Source organism: Anolis sagrei, chromosome 4 (assembly GCF_037176765.1).
Source record: "Anolis sagrei isolate rAnoSag1 chromosome 4, rAnoSag1.mat, whole genome shotgun sequence".
NCBI classification, from domain to species: Eukaryota; Metazoa; Chordata; class Lepidosauria; order Squamata; family Dactyloidae; genus Anolis; species Anolis sagrei.
The window spans coordinates 140,795,346-140,813,878 of NC_090024.1; the positions used below are offsets into that span (position 1 = coordinate 140,795,346).

Consider the following 18,533-nt stretch of genomic DNA (forward strand, 5'->3'; position numbering starts at 1 on the left):
ACTAAAGAAAAGAAAGTAGATCCATGTCTGAAACCAGCCCAGCCATGTAAGAAGAGAGAACACTAGAGGTTTTGGTGACAGAGAAGATGTCAGGATTCTGCAGAGCTTCTCCCTCTCGCTTCATTTGTATAACAAACTCAATACTTTTAACTGTGGTTTTGGAGGACTTGTGGGAAGAGGTAGGTGCCATCGTGAATTTTTGGGCTCCAGGAGCCCAAAAGGCGTGAGATGGCTGTGGCGACTCACCCCCAGGAGCATCCTGGGGTGAGTCCCCACAGGCCCAATACCTCATTAGACCCATGCCTTTCAGGAAGGCCAAGGTATAATGGGATATTTAATTAATTTGGAAAAAAAGTGCAACAAGCCCACATTTTGGGGCCTGTTTGGAAGGGCCCCCAGAGAGCATATACTGGTATTAATCAAATCTGCAAATAATGTAATCCACAAAAGTTAACTCCACAAATGTCAATGTCCAAGTGTAGTGAAATAGACCTAAGAAGCATAGAGGAACTATAACAGAGAAAGAACTTATGGAGACAAATGCAAAGTGTTTACTACCTAAGATAATTAAAAGTTTGAATTTTCCTATTTGCTCAAATGTAATTCTCACCTTTATTTTGGCTAAATCACCTCACCAAAATTAGGGTGCACATTAGATTCATATCATATGGTCATCTTAGTGCTGACAGTCAATAAAAGTGGATTCATTCACAGCATGGATTTGCCCTAAGGTTTTCTTTTCCATTTCTGGGAACTTTGATGTTCTAACACTTTTGTTTTAAAAGAAGGAATTTCAAGTATGCAGCAACTGTAATGCACATCTTTTTGGCCAAATTACAAAGAGGGCACTTTTTGCCACTGCGCATTACATTTGGCAGCAAATACTTTTTTTGGTTTCAGGGTTTTGAAAATTGGGTTGTGCATTAGACTCCATGGAGAATTAGATTTGAGTAAACACTACTGCATTTCATCACCCTCATTCCTTGCTTACCCTAGCCTTTCCTTTGCTGTCTTCCACCCTGTTCACTTTAGATTATTCATTCCATTGTGCCTTGGTCTAGTGGTTGGAGAGAAGTGCTTCTTCTGCCATTCTTTTGGAGACAGAGAAAAGGAGCCAATTCCTCTGTGCCTTGGCCCAGCAGCTGGTGAAAGCCTCTCTACCCATGTTCTAGCTTTGATCTTTGGGGGAGAGAAGAGTAACTAGCATCTGTTAGGCTGAATCCCCTACACAGCTGCCACACCTTTTGTGTGTTGCATCATTGTTAGACTGTAACCTTGAAGTGTGGGAGCTGGCAATGATTTATAAGATACCCTCAAAGCCCTTTTGGCTGAATGATAAAAATGAATACAATAAACAAATCCCTTGGAACAAGATTTTTGTTTTTTTCTTATGCTCAGTATTGAAGGTGCAATATGAATGTAGTAGTGGGAGTATTGCTACTAAAAAACCCAAGGTTTAAAGACAAATTACATATAAACTTTTAATGAGTTAATAATACAAAAAACAATGGCATCAAAACATTAGACACAATTTATACAAAACTGGTCCTGTTCGGCTATGACTTCCCTTGTGAAGGCAGTCAGCCGTGGTTCCATTTTGTGTCGCTGGCTGTGGGATGTAGCTGGTGAACACACCCTAGTTGTACTAGATGAAGGATCAGAATTAGGTATTACAAATTCAGGACTAGATGATGTTATTGGGGAGCTACCATACTTTCCACAGTTTTCCATGCAGCTCTAATTTTATTGCCATTTTTTCTCTTAGCTCTTCTCTGCACTTTCCCTTACCTCTGCACCCAGTCTCAGACCTTAATTTCTCAAATTATGGTCATGGTTTATCATTTCCACCTCTGTGTTGACAGTACCCGTTGCCGCTTGTCTTCTCAGCCCATAGCACAGACTACTGAGATCTCTTGATGCTGGACTAGACTGTAGACTTTACTACAGCAATGTTTCTATATACCAGAAATTACACACATGTTCATGGTATGGGCCAAAAGAGGGTTAAGAAAAATGTGCAATGTCTTTTCTCTAAAAATGCGGGACTGCCCACACCCACAGTTATATTTCAGGATGCCACATTCCCTTGTGAAAGGGACTTTGTTGTTTCAGTATGTACAAAATAGGTTTGAAGCTCCCCTTTTCCTTTAACGTTAATGATGCCTCGGCACGTACAAATGTAGCCAAGTGTTTGTAAGATGTTTCTGGTTTCTTCTGTGACCTGAGAAACAAAACAAGTCTGTATTATTTTCAAAGTAAATCTAGATGCCACTGATATTGTTTTTAACTCTTCCCGCATACTAATGGAGAATCCTCTTCACTCCACTCTTCTGTTTACCTCATATGGACAAGTGAATGTTCCATGATGTGGACTCAGACTCAGTCTTACTCTTTTGCTTTTCATAAGGATATAAATACAATGCCCCAATAATACAGTCTAGACTAACCATGAACAGCATGTTTTAGAACACGTGGTTCCCAACCTTTGATCCTCCAGGCGTTTTGGACTTCAACTTTTACAATTCCTAATTAGCTGGTAAACTGGCTGGGATTTTTGGGAGTTGAAAACACCCAGAGGACCAACAGTTGGGAATCCCTGTTCTAGATTATTTAACTCTAGTTTGCTGATGTCCTTTTGGAAGGATGAGAGGTGAGTGAGCATTGGGCCAAGAGATGCTACTTGGATATGCAGCTAAGTTAGTTAACTAACTTAATTCTGGCCCAAATTCTGACATATGCAGCTGTTTCACTCCATCATGAGAGACTAAATCTATACAGTTGAATTTTCCATGCTCTTAAAATAACCTCTTCTTTGAATCTGCTCACCCTAAAGAGATGAAGAAAAAAGGCATTGACTGGTGGATGAACTTGTATAACAGAGCTACAACCTTGTACTACTTCTCGTCAATGATACCCCACAAAATAACCTTAAAACAGCAAAGGCTGTATAAAAGAGTGAGGGGGGGGGGGGCAGCAAGAATTCATTCAGCAATTTTTCTATAATTTCAGCAGGCATCTAGAGAGACCTCCAGGTTCTTGAGAAGTCTCTGCAGATAATGCCCTTGCAGTACATCCAGTTGTAAGACAACTTGTCTGCTTACTCTTGAACAACATGGAAATGGCCATGGTGTGGGAGGGTTGTGCTGCTCACAAGTATCTTTGTGGTGGGATTTTAATTGTTTTATGGTCGGAACAAAATTATGATCTCCACAGCAACAAAAAATGTGTTTTGATGCTGTAAAATCTATGCCAACGTAATCAATGGTTGGCGAAAAGGATTTAAAAATTGTCACTGCTTTTTAGATGGAGATTTTTCTTCAGGAGTTGTTGGTTATCAGTAAAGACAAAAATAATACCTGTATTTTATCTAAGACACCAGTGCTATCCATCCGACTGGCCACATTTACAGTGTTGCCCCAGATATCATACTGTGGTTTCTGAGCTCCAATAACACCAGCTATTACAGGTCCATGGTTAATACCTGTATTTTTAAAGAACACAAAAACAGAAAGTCAGTTTGCTTCTTGTCACATGTTCAAAAAGGCTTCAAACTGAGTGATTGGCTTATTAATGTGGGTATGAAGTGTTTGGGATACTTTCTTGACATGTAGACATTCGACACATAAACAATGCAAGAGTCAAACTTGTTACAATGGTGTTAAATCCCAGTCTTGAAATCCAGACCTGCCTAAAGAGGACCCTGGTTTTTTAATGTGGTAAAATGGGCAAAGTGAGTGATTACTAGTATGAAACTGTGCCCCTTCCTGCAATGGATTCAGCAGCCCTTCTTCCGATGGGGCTTTCCTCTTAACCAAGTTGAATTCCAATATCAGGTCCCACTTGAAGCAACAGGGACAGGCCTTTGTGGGATAACAGGCAAGTGTAACATGAATTCTTTCCCAAAGGATAGGTGCCCTGAATGGTAACATGTTCTTCCACAATCTCACAATCTCGTGTGAAAACCTAAACATTGGGCAATTGGCAAGGCTTTACCACTTGGTGGCACTATACACCAAGAATAAAATCAGCAAGAATAAGAATCGTTCAAAACATAATGGGAACAGAGGGGAAATACTATTAAATTTACAGACATTTTAGATTTATTCACAGGTCACATTTCAGACCTGTAAACTTCACAGCACATCTAAAATTACCCAGGGTTAAAGGGGAGACAAAGAATGTTAACCACCTGGAATGTTTCTCTTGTCAGTCAGAAATGTAATGTTTGTGGAATACAATTTTAAGTAATTGTATCCTACAAACTAAAAATATTATAGTTTTATTCCCTCCTTCCTTTCCTCCAATGCACACACATGCTGAATAAGTTTTAATTAAATAAAGAATGAAAATACGGTCAATAGCTTACACTTCTATTCTTGCCATCTCTCTCTGTATGTGTGTATGTATATGTGTTTTTCAAGCCCCAATTATTTTATCAATTGAGGCTTGAAACACACACATAAATACCAAGCACAGAAAAAAACATAACACTGGATTCTGTCACCATATCTTATGCCAATATATCTTCATTTTGCTCAGACACCAATGATCTCATGTGACATATTTATTTTCTCCTCATATAACAAAATTTATTTATTTTGTATCAAAAGCATTGCATAAAGTAGTATAAAACTGATACAAATAGAAGGTGTGCAGGCGGCTAAATCTTTTGACCAAAAACGGGCAACAGCAAAATAGTTACACTGTTAAACTAACAATAAGCTTAGTTTTATTTAAAAGTGTTTTTCCAAATGGGTAGATGGCGTCTCAGAAAACTTCCCAAAAGAAGAGAAAATCAACAAGTTTTGCTCTGCTTTAATCTTTGAAGTCCGTTGTGTTCATCACATGGTCCCCCTTTATCCTTTGTCAACAGATGTTTTGCCAGAAAGTGTATCCATATCTACACCAGTTGCAACCAACTCTTGCTCTCTCACTACTTGAGGCAGGAAGAATAGGCTCTTGTCACAGCCTACTTTCCCTTGGCTCAAAGGCCATGCATTGTAGGTGGGTGTTTCAAGAGATTGTGTGGGTTTCCTTTCAGCCAGGAAAGCTCTCTCTGGAGGCTCTCTGGCAGTGGGAGCAGCATCAAGGGGTGGGATGGAAATGCAGAATAGGCCATTCCTAACCCACACTTCCCCAAGCCCTTTCCTAACTTATGGCAAACTATGGAGAAACTCTGCTCACATTCTTACCAGGAATTCATTTAGAGAGCTCAGCTACTAAATTTTTCCAATGTGTTACTACATTCTCATTTTATTGCTCTATATATTTTGCAGCGTTCTAGCATTAAGATTATCTTGGAAATGGGGGAGAAGAAACACATTGTTAATGCAAATGCAAGATTGAATAACAAAGCGGGGGAATCTGAATTATTAACAGTAAGAAACAAAGGATCACATCGCTTGCAGCTTAAACAAGATGTTGCTTACCTACTCGAAGCTTAAAGTCATTGAAGGAATGCTTGTTTATAACATCTAGCTTTGCTCCAAGGGCAAATGCAAACTCAACCATAGTCCCAATATGCATGTATTGTCGTTCAGGCTCCTAAATATAAATAAGCCAACACATATAAGGCAAGGAAACATTTTTACCATGCTTGTTCTCTGAAAGCCCCATATGAACATTGTACATTTCTTGTGAGGAAGTTTCCCTATGCACACTAAATCTTTTAGTGTATTTCTAAGAAGGGAAAGTGAAATATCAATGGTAAATTAAACATAAACAAAATAATTGAGCTCGATGGGATAAGACTATGCTGTGTACTAATTCATTCACACTGCATATGTTTAAGTATTGCTCAGTTTTATGTTAGACATATTCTTATGTGGAATCAAGAAAGATGACTGACTCAAGTTCAAGGCTGGCTCTAGGAGCTTTGAGCCTCCTGCAAGCAAATCACCTTTCATTTGGTTGTAAAACGTGTTTCACTGATTTATCAGAGTCTGGGAATTGGAGGGCTATTTGTTATCCATTCCCAGGTTGGAAAAGGTTCCCCAAAAATCAGGAAATGCTACCAGCAACAATGGACCAGCACAATTTGTGTGCATTTTTCTCCTATTACACACACACACACAACCAAAATATTTCTGTGCAAAAAATAGGTTTTCTGCAGAGAAAACATTATTGTCCTTGTAGGAAAACATGGGCAGGAAACCATCCATTCTTTTCCATGAGATAATTTATTTTTCTTTTAGGCTTTTTGAAAATGGGAAGAACATATATTTTTCTTCCACACTGGGGGAAAAAAACTACTATAATTATTCATTATTGTATGCAAGTAAGAAATAGACAAGGATTTATATCCCAACTTTAGTTGTCCTTTCTTCTCTCCGGTGTTTGATAAACACAAAAAGACATGAGGCAGCAGATTGTGTTGGGATTCTTGGCACACTGGGCCTCTTTTGGTTTTGACTCCAGGGCAGCTGCCCAAGCTGGGTCAACAGGACAACAGCTGTGTTTGACACTACATTGCCCATTTATACAAAATATTATGACGGTGGAGATATAATCCCCAAAGACCCTTCCACACAGCCATATATCAGAATATCAAGGCAGAAAATCCCACAATATCTGCTTTGAACTGGGTTATCTGAGTCCACACTTGCATATATTCCAGTTCAAAGCAGATAATGTGGGATTTTATTTATCTGTGTGGAAGGGGCCTGAGACTGGCTTCTTCATAAGGGTGGCTTGCTTGCACTAATATTATTCCCACTCTGCAGTGCACGAGTCCATCTTTGTCCCGTAGTAACAAAAAGGAAAGGAGGATAGAGGTAATTCAAAGTGTTACAAAGCTCCAGCACCAGTCTTGTTTTGGCAAACGAGTGTAACTCTTTTCTCTCTCTCAGAAACTGGAAGGGAAGCTCCATATTTGTGCATGGCAGTGGAGAGGATGTAGTTTTATTTGTTTAGCATCATATAGATATGATTCCCTATGGCTGGAACACAGGTATTCTAAGTAAGTCTGAGTAATACTTTCTGAGTCTGAGTAATACTTTCTATCTGAAAATGTGAAGCTGCTCATAGGCAGTTCTAAGCTGACTGTAGGGACATTAAAAATAAATGTGGTATTATAACAGAAAAAAAATCAGTCTTGTAATTAGCAGGCAGAGAGGGTTTATACCTCCTTCCTCCACTGATTCACTTCTACAAAATGCTGCCTGGCCACTGGGATAGGGATGAATGGCTTGAGGTGAGCAATCTTTGCAAGGAAGGAAGCGCTGGTAAATACTTTTTCTCCACATTTCTGTCCTTTCCATTTTTTGCTACATCACCAAATGTAAGTATGGAAACATGTTTACACAGATGATGAGTTTTGTGATCCAAAAGTGTGTGCAAATGTCAACAGGCTTATATTACAAACCCTCCAATTTATTTTCCAGATTACAACAATTCCTTGCATCTAAAATGTTCCCAGAGTGATCTGCGATTTACCATCACAGATCATCATGTCTCTATTTGTTCCCTGCTCCAAATATGAAATACAAACCCTACAAGCTGTGATGCTGATGTATACCTGACTGTGTTCTTGGCTGGGCATTGCACTTAGCCCTGTGGCTGCCATATAAGTGCTCCCAATGGTCTTGATTTTTTCAACGCCACTAAATTTGGGTTTAGATAACAGCTGTGAAGAAAAAAAAAGAAATTTTTTAGACATTTATTGGCTAAGTAATAACACACTAGCACTGTTAATGCACAGTTCTGAATGTTTTTCTCCTAGATTGTTTGAATTACTAATTCAAGCACTGTTGGCAGGTTTATACCCCAAATTAGCTGTTTTACACTTCCTAAGGACCAAACTTGATGCATCAGTAGTAAATACTTTTCTTAATATTCCCAAATCACATATAAAGTACAGATAAAAGGGAGACAAGGGAGACAAGGGAACCAGGGATGTGCAGATGCGAAGAGCTAATGTCCTCACTATCTCTATGCCAAGCCTTCTCTCCTCAGTGAACTAATGGTATGGGAGAAGCTACCTGGATCTGCTTCGTTTTCAGTTCCAGAATTCAGTTCCCATCCTAATAGAGCTCAACTGTAGAAAGGTTGAAGTGTATCAGGAGATTACAGACCAGTGCAGAAGTCTTATGTTCCTATAAATCCAAGATTTTCTGCTGACACATACAATTATCAGATGGACGAGGGAAACAGCATTTTACAAGGGACCTTGGTGCTTGAAGATGTCATAGTTGTGTTATAAATCACACAGAGAAAATAAACGTATCAGCATGTCCATTTTGTCACAAAAACTTGTCATAAATGTCATTCACCTCCATACTTTGTCAGGACAGCATTTTTTCCATGCTTTGAAGAGCAGAAATTACCATATCTATGCATTAATACATCAACCTCATGTATAAATCAAGGGCAGATTTTGGGGCCAAAATTATGGATAAGTTGAGGGTCATTCCATGAAGACGGAAAGGCAACAGTGCTTTCTCAGCGGACCAACACCCCTGCTGCTGCCATCGTTTTCAACCCATTCATTCACATGGGCCATTTTTTTTTTTTACTAAAATGTATAGACTTCTACATAAGAATATAGAATAGTTTGTTTTGTGAGTCTGGTGAGTGAAAAATTAATATAAATTTTGTATGCCTATTTTAATTCATGGAGCTAAAGTTTGCTCAGGCTTGTTTCATCTCAAAGTGAAAAGAATATGAAAGAAAGTCTTGTGGCATATTAGAATTCAGCCATGTCTTCAAAGCAATCCCCTCAGCCCCATTTCTGTGCCTTTAGCAATTTAGACGGTTTTCCGTAATGGTGATTTGTACCCATTTTGAGTTGTATCATTTATTGTCATGCCAAAACAGTTCTTATTGGGAGAGGTGGGAGGAGGGGATGGTATAAGCTAGGGGTCCCCAAACTAAGGCCCGGGGGCCGGATACGGCCCTCCAAGGTTATTTACCAGGCCCCCGCTCAGGGTCAACCTAAGTCTGAAACGACTTGAAAGCACAAAAGAATAACAACAACAATCCTATCTCATCAGCCAAAAGCAGGCCCACACTTCCCATTGAAATACTCAGAAGTGGAGTTGGCAGATCATAAGACAACCTGGCAAAATGGCAGTGGTTCTCAACTTGTGGGTCCCCAGAGGATTTGTTCTCCAACTTTCAGAAAGCCTAACAGCTGGTAAACTGGCTGGGATTTCTGGGAGCTGTAAGCCAAAATACCTGGGGACTCATAGGTTGAGAAACACTGACCTATAAGAATTCTCCACCTTGTGTAACTGCGGAGCAGAGTAAACAACTCAGCATCTGTATGCTTGCCCATAATGCCCTGCTTCATGCACAGAGAAAGAACTGTTTAAAACTACAGACAATGCAGTTACTGTTGCCTGTTTTTGGTCTAAAACTATTTAGTCTCTTATGCTCCCTTTATTTTATCAGTTTTATTTGTATTTATTTAGGCAATGCTTTTGACACGAAATAAATAAATTGTTGGGCAGCTGAGCCATAGGCTTAGACATAGTGATTTATGCTACCCCCAAACCATGTCAGAAGACCACTCATAAGCCCCCACATGTACCACATAACATTAGTTTGAAAAAAGAAAACCTTTTGGGTAGGGAGACTAATTCTACTAGCAGAGAAAGAGAAGAAAAGTCTTAAATGTTGTACAATTAGAAAAAAATATGATTGGGTTCTTAAAGAAGAAATGGCAAGAACACCTGCAAATTCAACATCCCCAAGATATTTCACTTCTTTGGAAGAGTCCTTAATTTACTTCTTTCAGCCACTGCCCATAAGGGAGATAACAAACCCGGCTAACAATGAGAAAATGGCAGGCAAATAGTAATCATCACAGAAAGTGGCAGAGAGCCCAAAAGAACACACTGTACAAAAGGCAGTTCAATTTAGGCGCAGCTAGTTCTCCACAGCAAACATCCAAATTACAGTTCCTTAAATGCACAATCAAAACAGCATTGAAATGCTTTGCAGCCACTAAATTTAAAAGAAAGCCAGTTGAAGTAATCATATTTTCAAAAGTGTAAGAAATTTTACTTTCTTGGGACATGAGCAAAGTTCCCAGTTTGAATAACAGTTGTATATATATCTGTTCCATTTATTGGCACAGATACCATAATAAGATCGATTATGTCAGTCTCAGACAGTTTTATGAATGGAAAGGAACATTTTAATATAACTTTATCTCAAATTCTGATGCTATTGTAAAAATATAAGAGATATTTTCCCTCCTAGAAGGTTTCAGTGTCAAGTCTCAACAATACCAAGGTCTCTGCTGCATTTGTCCAGCAATGTGGAAGAAATGAAAGCACAGGTTTGTGTTTTCAAACTTTCCCCTTTTTAATACCATCTCTCCCCAATTGCAGTCACACATAATTCAAAGATGAGATTCATAATAGAAAAAAACAATAACAACAACAACAAAACAATTACAATGTGTGTACTGAAATGCAATAACTTAACAAATATGCTATATGGATTTGCTGTAAAAATGATTGGACAAAGAAATGGGCTGAAGAGGGAACAAATTCATGCTGAAAATCTAATCACATACCAGAGTGCAATAGGGAAAAAATACTCATGCCAATTCCAGGAAGAACTGTACTTTACTACAGTGTTAGTTGGGGTTTAAGTACTCTCTATACGAGAGGATGGGAGAGGGATAAGGGAATTCCATTGAAATAAGCATTCTCTAATCCCTAAAGTTTTTTTTTCCTGACTCCAAATTTCTAACATTGAGATAACAGAAAACTTTAGTTGATGGTTGTTTGTGGACAGGTCAGGGCATCAGTTTGCCCAATGGGGACCACCTTACATGTACAACAGTATATTAAAAATGTTAATGACCTTTTAGTAGCCTAAAAATATAATAGAAGTTCCAAGATGATTATTGTATGAAACTAAAATTTATGTTGTATTACTATTTGAATAAAATCATTTTTGAGGATACAGTACATTCAAGAATATAATAAATAACTTGGAAAAAGCAATCCTGATTCAGGTTATGTGAAGCTGAGGTGATTATATAGACTTGGATCTTTACTATTTCTTATAAACATTAAATGATAGCCTTATAGGTGTGGGTGGCCTCTTTGTCTCCTGGCAACCAGTATTTTTAGCCCCAGTCCACCACTGTTGATGGTTAGTAAATAAACAAGCCTCCAAAGAAAAGGGGAAGGCAACCAGAAGATTTCGAATTGAAAACAATTTGCAGTGCTTTACTGTGTGATATGATATAAATTTGGAGACGGGCATAACATTTCATTTGGGGAGGGCAGAATTCTTATGAAGGGTAATGCTTGGTCAAGCTCTAATGCCTTTCTCTCAGGGCCCTTCTATACCATGCGATATATCGTGATCCATCATGTGTTAACCTGAGGTGTCCAAATGATGCTTCAGGTTAACTCGGATTGATGTAAACTGGGATTTTCCAGTTTACTCCGCATTAATTTGACATCTGTAAAGATCAGGACTTTAAGGTAAGGTCCAGATCTTTGCTGGTGCCAGGCCTGTAGGGGATTGACTCCTGGGACTGGTTTTGCAGTCCTGCGGGTCAATCTCCACAGCTATCCCAGTTCTTCAGGCTCCTGGAGCCAAAAGGAGTTAGATAGCACCCGCCCCCTACTTCCTGACACATCATTTTCGTGCATCAGGAGCACTCTCCAGAGGGATCTGCACCCCTCAGTTATGTTTTGGACGGGAAAATGGGGGGGGGGGCTTAAGGGGAGCTGGGCATCTAGCCACCATCTAGGGCTTAGGTTGGGCATGAGGACAAAATCTCGGGAGGAACTAGGTTAAAATAACCCAGTTCCTCCCAAGATTTTTGCCAGTGTAGAAGGGCCCTCAGTCCTGCTGGAAATCTAGATGAGGATGCTGGGATCAAAACAGAAGATGTTCTAAGGCTGCATCTAGACTGCCATTATAATGCAGTTTGAACTACATTATATAGTCAGTGTGGGCTCATACAATGCAAACTATAAGGCATTGAACTAGAGTATATGAGTCTACACTGCCACTGTGAAGATGACAACAGCATCTATATCCTCATTTTGCACTTCCTGCCTGTCTAATATGCCTTTCACTAACTATGCCTTTCACTCCCGAGTTAGAGGATGGGGACACTTTGCATACATTCCTTCCTCTGTTCTGTTCAGGAGAAAACTATTGTTCCACCTGCCCTTCTCACTTCCCTTATTACTTCCCAGCAGAATTTGAATAGGTAATGATAGAAGAATTTTGAACAGTTTCTTTTTCCAAGGAATGACATCTCTCTCATAGGGCCCTTCCACATAGCCATATAACCCAGAATATCATGGCAGATAATCCACAATATCTGCTTTGAACTGGACTATCTGAGTTCATACTGCCATATAATTCAGTTCAAATTTTATACAGTACAGCTGTATGGAAGGGACCTGAGTTAGAAAGGGGAGATTTAATCTCTTTTATGCGATATTGTCTCACAATCTATAGAGCTGCTTTGCAAGTAGCCATTTGTCCTAAAATTGCCAGCCTTTTCACAGGCATTGTTGTTAAATTGCTGCATTTTAAAATATTGTTTTCTGTGTTCCGCATTTTGAAACTTGGTGGGTGGAGATTAAAACAATATCAGCACAAGGCTGCCCTATCTGAATAGGAAAGCACTCCTGAGACGCATAAGGGGAACTATTTCTTAAAACCAAAAGTGTTCTTTTTGCAGAGTGAGCCTGTTTTATTGTTTTTCTGATTGATCTAGCTATAAGTGTGCTTCTGAATTCTTTCAATTTAGTCCATTTATAGACTCCACTTGGGCATTGTGAATTACTTTTTTTCCTTTTGTAATATTTTATTTTTCTACTAGCCATCCCCTGCCACATGTTGCTATGGCCCAGTCTGTGTATATGTGTTTTGTGTGTATATATTTGTGTAGATGTGTATATATGTGTGTTTGTGTTTTTGTACATGCATTGTAATGTATTTTTTTATTTTTTTGACTTTTGAAGACTCTTCTGCTGTTTTCCAGTGTTTTTATCAGTGATGGCCACTTGTTGGCCTGATACGTGTATTGTGTCCACATTTGGTGTCAATTCGTCCAGTGGTTTTTGAGTTATGTTAATCCCACAAACAAACATTACATTTTATTTATATAGATAGTGATATGGGAGAACCATATAAAGAAAGAAACAAATAATGTAATTGCTCCCCTCTTATGCTGTTTATGGGGGAGCGGGGCATCTAAGCAAGGCAGCATTCTTATATAGCAAGTATGGGAAAAAACATAGTTCTCCAGAAGCTATTGGACTGCAATTTCTCTTAGTCCTAAGCAGCATGGCCAGTGCACATAGTCATAAGTAAGATCAACTGAACTCAGTGGGATTTACATCTGTATGGACTTGCACAGGCCTCTGTTATGAAAGACCAAACCAGGGCAAACTCCTTTTAATGTGACCAGGGAAATAAATCAGTGTTGAACCTGAATACAGATTATAATCAACATTAGAGAGGTTCTTTGCTGTGAACCTAACAAAAGACATTTGAGACAGATAGTAGCCATGGTAAGAGCTTCAGTGCTTACAAATATAGTTCTACATGGAGTACATCATTTTAACTCCATCTCTAGCTCATTGAGGAACTGCAATGCCTTTGAAGAACTGAAGGGCTCCAGCATAAAAAAACACAAATAAACATTATTTTTTTCACTTCCGGATGATTTTCTTCTCATATATTAGGGAAACATGTAGCTTTTGCCGAAATGTTTTAAATTCAGTCTCAGTTTCTTCTAAAAGCAGATTCAATTATGCTTACCTAATTAAATATTGCAATGGTGGAAGTTTTAGGGACATGTGGATATACTGAATAATCCCTCAAAGTGGTTAGGGTTTGGAGCAAAGGGATACTGAGATCTGAGGTCACTAAAAAGTGCCTACTGTGATGATGATGATGCTTTCCCAATTTCTAATCCTGCAATCAGAATGCTGGGACTTGTATTTCCAGATCATCTTCCAATTTGAAAAGATATTTCTTGCAGGAACTAGGAATCCAGCAGTTTCTTCTGCCTCTGCCTTTGGCTAAACTAGGGAAGCTTCTCAGGAGGAAAGAGGAGGTGACCAAGCCCTGTCCTTAAACATTAAATTTGAGGTCTGTAACATGGTTAGATAATAATATTTTATTGTATCATTTCAGAACTGAGTTTGTTTTATTGTTGTTAGCTGCCCTGTGGAATAGCAGAACCAGTGGAAGGAATTGTTCTTCTCTGAAATGACAGTCACTGAAATTCTCCCTCATATTCAGGGCACATAATATAAATCTTTGCGATGCGTAAGGGTCCCCTTGACTGAAAAGGTATCATATCACTCTCCAAAAGGAGTGTTGCAATGTTCAACAGGGTCACCCTCATTGCAGTTGCTTATGCAGACCACCTTGTGAGTATTATATACAAACAATTAACTGCATGTCTTTTGTGGTGTGACTAGATAAGGGCTTTTAACTTTGCCTTTGAACTGCTTCATTCATGGAAATTTACAAGAGGTACAATGAAATCTTCCACATGCAGCCCTTCTGTGTTTTCCCACTGTTTAAGGACAGCTGTACAATGCCTTTAAGAAGTGGGAATGACAGGAACCCTCTCTTTGACAGTAGTTATGAAGTATGCGTGTTAGGAGAAAAAGATCAAGGTAGGTATCTAAAAGATGAAAACTACTATATACTGTGGGTTGTGTACAATGTCGCCTAATACAGAATGCCATTATTTGGATGATCTATCAAATAAAAGGGGGAAAGTGATGTTTTTCAATCTCCAAATGACTTGAAGTGCCTTACATGCCTGAATGTATTTTCTATTGTTTTGGCATGTGGCATTGAGATGGTGCTAGAGGGGTGGGGAAAAAACACAACAGATGACGAGTCTGTATCTTCATACAACCCTTTATAAACATGAGGATTGGTGACTATATCTTGGACTTTTACAAGCCCATCATATGTGACCTAATGAAACCTAACAATAGCCTATGTTAGAACTTAAATACACAATACTTGGGGTTATTAGGTCAGGAGTTGCACATTGACACTCATATAGACAGGGACACTGACTATATCAATGTATTGTCGAAGGCTTTCAGGGCTGGAATCACTGGGTTGTTGTAGGTTTTTCGGGCTATATGGCCATGTTCTAGAAGCACTCTCTCCTGATGATTTGTCTGCATCTATGGCAAGCATCCTCAGAGGTTGTGAGCAAGCCCTAACCACTCTAGCCAATGATGAAGAATAGTAGGAGTTGTCACCCAATATCATCTGGAGGGCTGCATGACTCCTTCCCAAGCTACAAATTTCAAGTGTGCTTAACAATCTGAGCAAAATGGAGGCCAACTCTTAGTTTTCTTTATATTTCTACACCAAATGTTCAGAATAAAAGAAATCTACCAACATTCTGTTCATATTGTCTACTGATCACCTTTGCTTTGGCGCCACATAATTCATTTTCTTCTACCTTGACTTCAAGGACACCGGTTAGAAACATCCATGACACTCCAGGTTTTGGTTGGTATTCAAGTGGGAACATCTATACATCTAAGTGTATCTTCTGTTTGAAGATGTGTTTTTTCAGCTCCTGCAGGGATTGGCATTCCCTTCTTCTCTGTGAATCATCCAAAGACTCCTTCTTGATTTACAGAAAAGTCATGAAACTACCTCACATGGCCATTCCATGTTTCTAGGTGAGCAGGCAGGATCAGAGGAGTGTCTAAAACCCTAATTTCCACCAGATGCGCAATTATTACAGAAGAACTGGGACACTTGGAGTATATCCAAGGAACTCAACACTAATGGGCAGGGTAGACAGCCCTTCTGTCATCCTGACTAAAGTATGAAATGGCTGTATGAGTCAACTTCTGAGATTTACAGTAAAAGGGAGGGGGGAGAGAACAGTGGTCTCTAAGTATAGTTCATATGTGGATATTTATGCTACACTGAGGGGATACAGGACTGAAGCCATTTTACATTTGTGTATGCTAGGTACTAGAAATAGCATGGTAGGATATAAGGTGGGATATATCTTAATAAATAAATAAAAAGTTACTTTTAAAAACAACAGTTGATTTGTAGAGATTTTAATCTGTTCTTGTTTGTAGCTATGAGACAAGGAGCCTTTCTATAACAACATTAATGCTTTCATCATATATTTCAGCTGAAGACACTAAATACTTACATCATCAAAATCAGCAATGATTTCATTTAGAAGTCTCAGACATTCTAAACCCTCTTTGTTGACATCAGATTCCGTATAAAATTCTTTGAAATCTGGAATGGAGGCAAACATGACACAGACGCAGTCATAGGACTGATGATATAAATCCTGTTCAACAGAAAATAATGAGAGACTCTGTTACACAATGTCCTCATCAGAAGATATTTGAAATGCACAGATGAGAAGATGATTAATTAAATAAAAGGTGTTATTGCACTTGTCCATCGCCAAGATAGTCTGCTCTTGGCTTCTTTTTTCCCCTTTTGCTATTTTTCAGTGTATAATTACATTCTCAAGGATAAATAAGTAAAAACATATTATGATTTGACCTATTTATGAGATGAACACCCTGCACATATTTTGGTGCTCCAGTGACACATATGACAAAGTAACAAATCTATTCCACATGTATGGTGATACTTTACAGATATATTTTCCAGAGCAAAACAGGTGATTTGGGCCCCATCTTCACTGCCAAATAAAATCCAGATTTTCTTCTTTGAATTGGATTGTATAGTAGTATAGACTCATATAATCCAGTTCAAAGCAGATAATGTGGATTATCTGATTTGATAATCCAGATTATATTTCAGTGTAGAAGGGGAACAAGTCCCTGCCATGACACTATTTCCATTTCAGTGCAAAAAGAACTACGGTGCATATACTCATGAATAAGTATAATTTTAGTCAAAAATCAGACATGTCTCAACATATATGTTGTACCATAACCCTTAACAAAAAAAGGAACAAGGTCCCCCATTCCCACTTAGCATGTAATGTTTGGCACAAAAATATTTTAAATTTGGAATCGAGTGAGCAAGGAAGATGTGGTTATTGCAAAAGAGTATCACATAATAAGTAGACTGTTTAAACCTTTGAATGCTGCTTGCTTCTCTATTTTGTCATAGTTTACTAGCAATCTGCAAACAAACAAATATGATAAAAAGCTGTGTAAAACTCCAATGAGCTTTCACCCAAAAGGAAAGAAAGGCTGGTAGTGCCTTTGGAATTCTCACTGTTGGGCCACAAACTAGATGATGCCATAAAATTAGCCAGAATCTACTTTTCTCATGGTTTTCTCTTGCAAACTGAGACTAGAAATGAAGGCAAGCTATTTTGCCAATTCTCACTTTTCTCTCAAAGGCTGTCAACATTATGCTGACTGTCTTGTGCTATTGTGCAATATAGCTTCTAAAGGTAAGCAACCACATACTGGGTTTTATCTTGGAAAGGTGAAAGCAAGATGTGGTGAGGAAGACTGACCTCATTCTTTAAGTTCCTTGCCAAAAAATGCTCTGCCACATGAGCAGGCAGCACATTCTCCAGAAGCAGCCGATTCAAATTCTCCATGGTCTCAATCTCTTCACGCTCTTTTTTGAACTTGTTCTTCCACAGGAAGTCTAACCTACAGTAATATTCATTCTGTTACAAAGAGGACACAGAAGTAAAGAAACAATAGGAAACTTGTCCTACCAGATGGTTTAAGAGAATAAAATATGCACATGTGTACAATGTAATGAAGCAGTAGTTTTAGACTGAGCTACATATACGAGTACAATGACAGTCCTTGGGAGGGGGCGATGTCTTCAAAGAATCACAGAGTTGGAGGGAACAGTAAGGACTATATAGTACAACCTCTTTCATGCAGGAATATATAGCTAAAAGCACTTCTCAAAAATGGCCAACCAACTTCCAGCTTTAAAACCTCTAAAGAAGAAGAATTAACCACTCTTCAGAATAGTCTTTTCCACTGTTGGAGGGCACCAGAACTTCTTTGTAATGTTTAAGTTTTCTTATAATTGGAACCTACTGGTTTTTATTTCCAGACAAGAGGAAAACAAGCTTGTTCCATCTTATACATGACAGTTAAAGATAGCTATCATATCAATTCTCACTCTTACTTTTTCTCAGCTAAACATGCTCAAATGCGGAGGCATTGCTTAAGCATTTTAAAAAAGTTCTCGCCATCACATTCTCCAATTTTGTTCAAATTTTAGCTGTAGCACCAGTCAGGTGTTAAACTAAGTTTCCCAAAATTTGAAGTCTCCAACTGCAATAATTGCTGATCTAGACCCCAGTATCTGAAGGGTAGTCAGTCAGCATGGAATCCAGCAAGTATCACGTCTTAGCAGCCAATAAAATGAACTAGCAGGACCATGAGGATGCATAAAGCATAAAGCACAAATGAACAAAATATAACTTCATTAACAAAATATAACTTAAATGGATATCCAATGGTTGCATTTCAAAACAAAAACATACCAGTCTTGTAGAGCAAAATTTTCTCTTTCAGATGACACTATTCACAAGCATATTCAGGTAGACTCTTTTTTAATAATTGGAT

The 18,533-nt window shown here is 38.6% G+C and overlaps 1 protein-coding gene across 1 annotated transcript in view; it reads right to left on the reverse strand.

Annotated features, from left to right (window-relative positions):
• Positions 1-1,467: 1,467 nt before the first annotated feature.
• ADCY2 (adenylate cyclase 2) overlaps positions 1,468-18,533 on the reverse strand; it is a 132,840-nt gene continuing 115,774 nt past the window's right edge. The window contains exons 20-25 of the mRNA XM_060774059.2: positions 17,453-17,611; positions 16,151-16,297; positions 7,517-7,624; positions 5,430-5,544; positions 3,357-3,481; positions 1,468-2,221 (exon numbers count right to left, since the gene is read on the reverse strand). Of these exons, the coding sequence (XP_060630042.2) occupies positions 2,069-2,221; positions 3,357-3,481; positions 5,430-5,544; positions 7,517-7,624; positions 16,151-16,297; positions 17,453-17,611 (807 nt within the window). The 3' untranslated portion in view covers positions 1,468-2,068. The remainder of the gene's footprint in view (positions 2,222-3,356; positions 3,482-5,429; positions 5,545-7,516; positions 7,625-16,150; positions 16,298-17,452; positions 17,612-18,533) is intronic.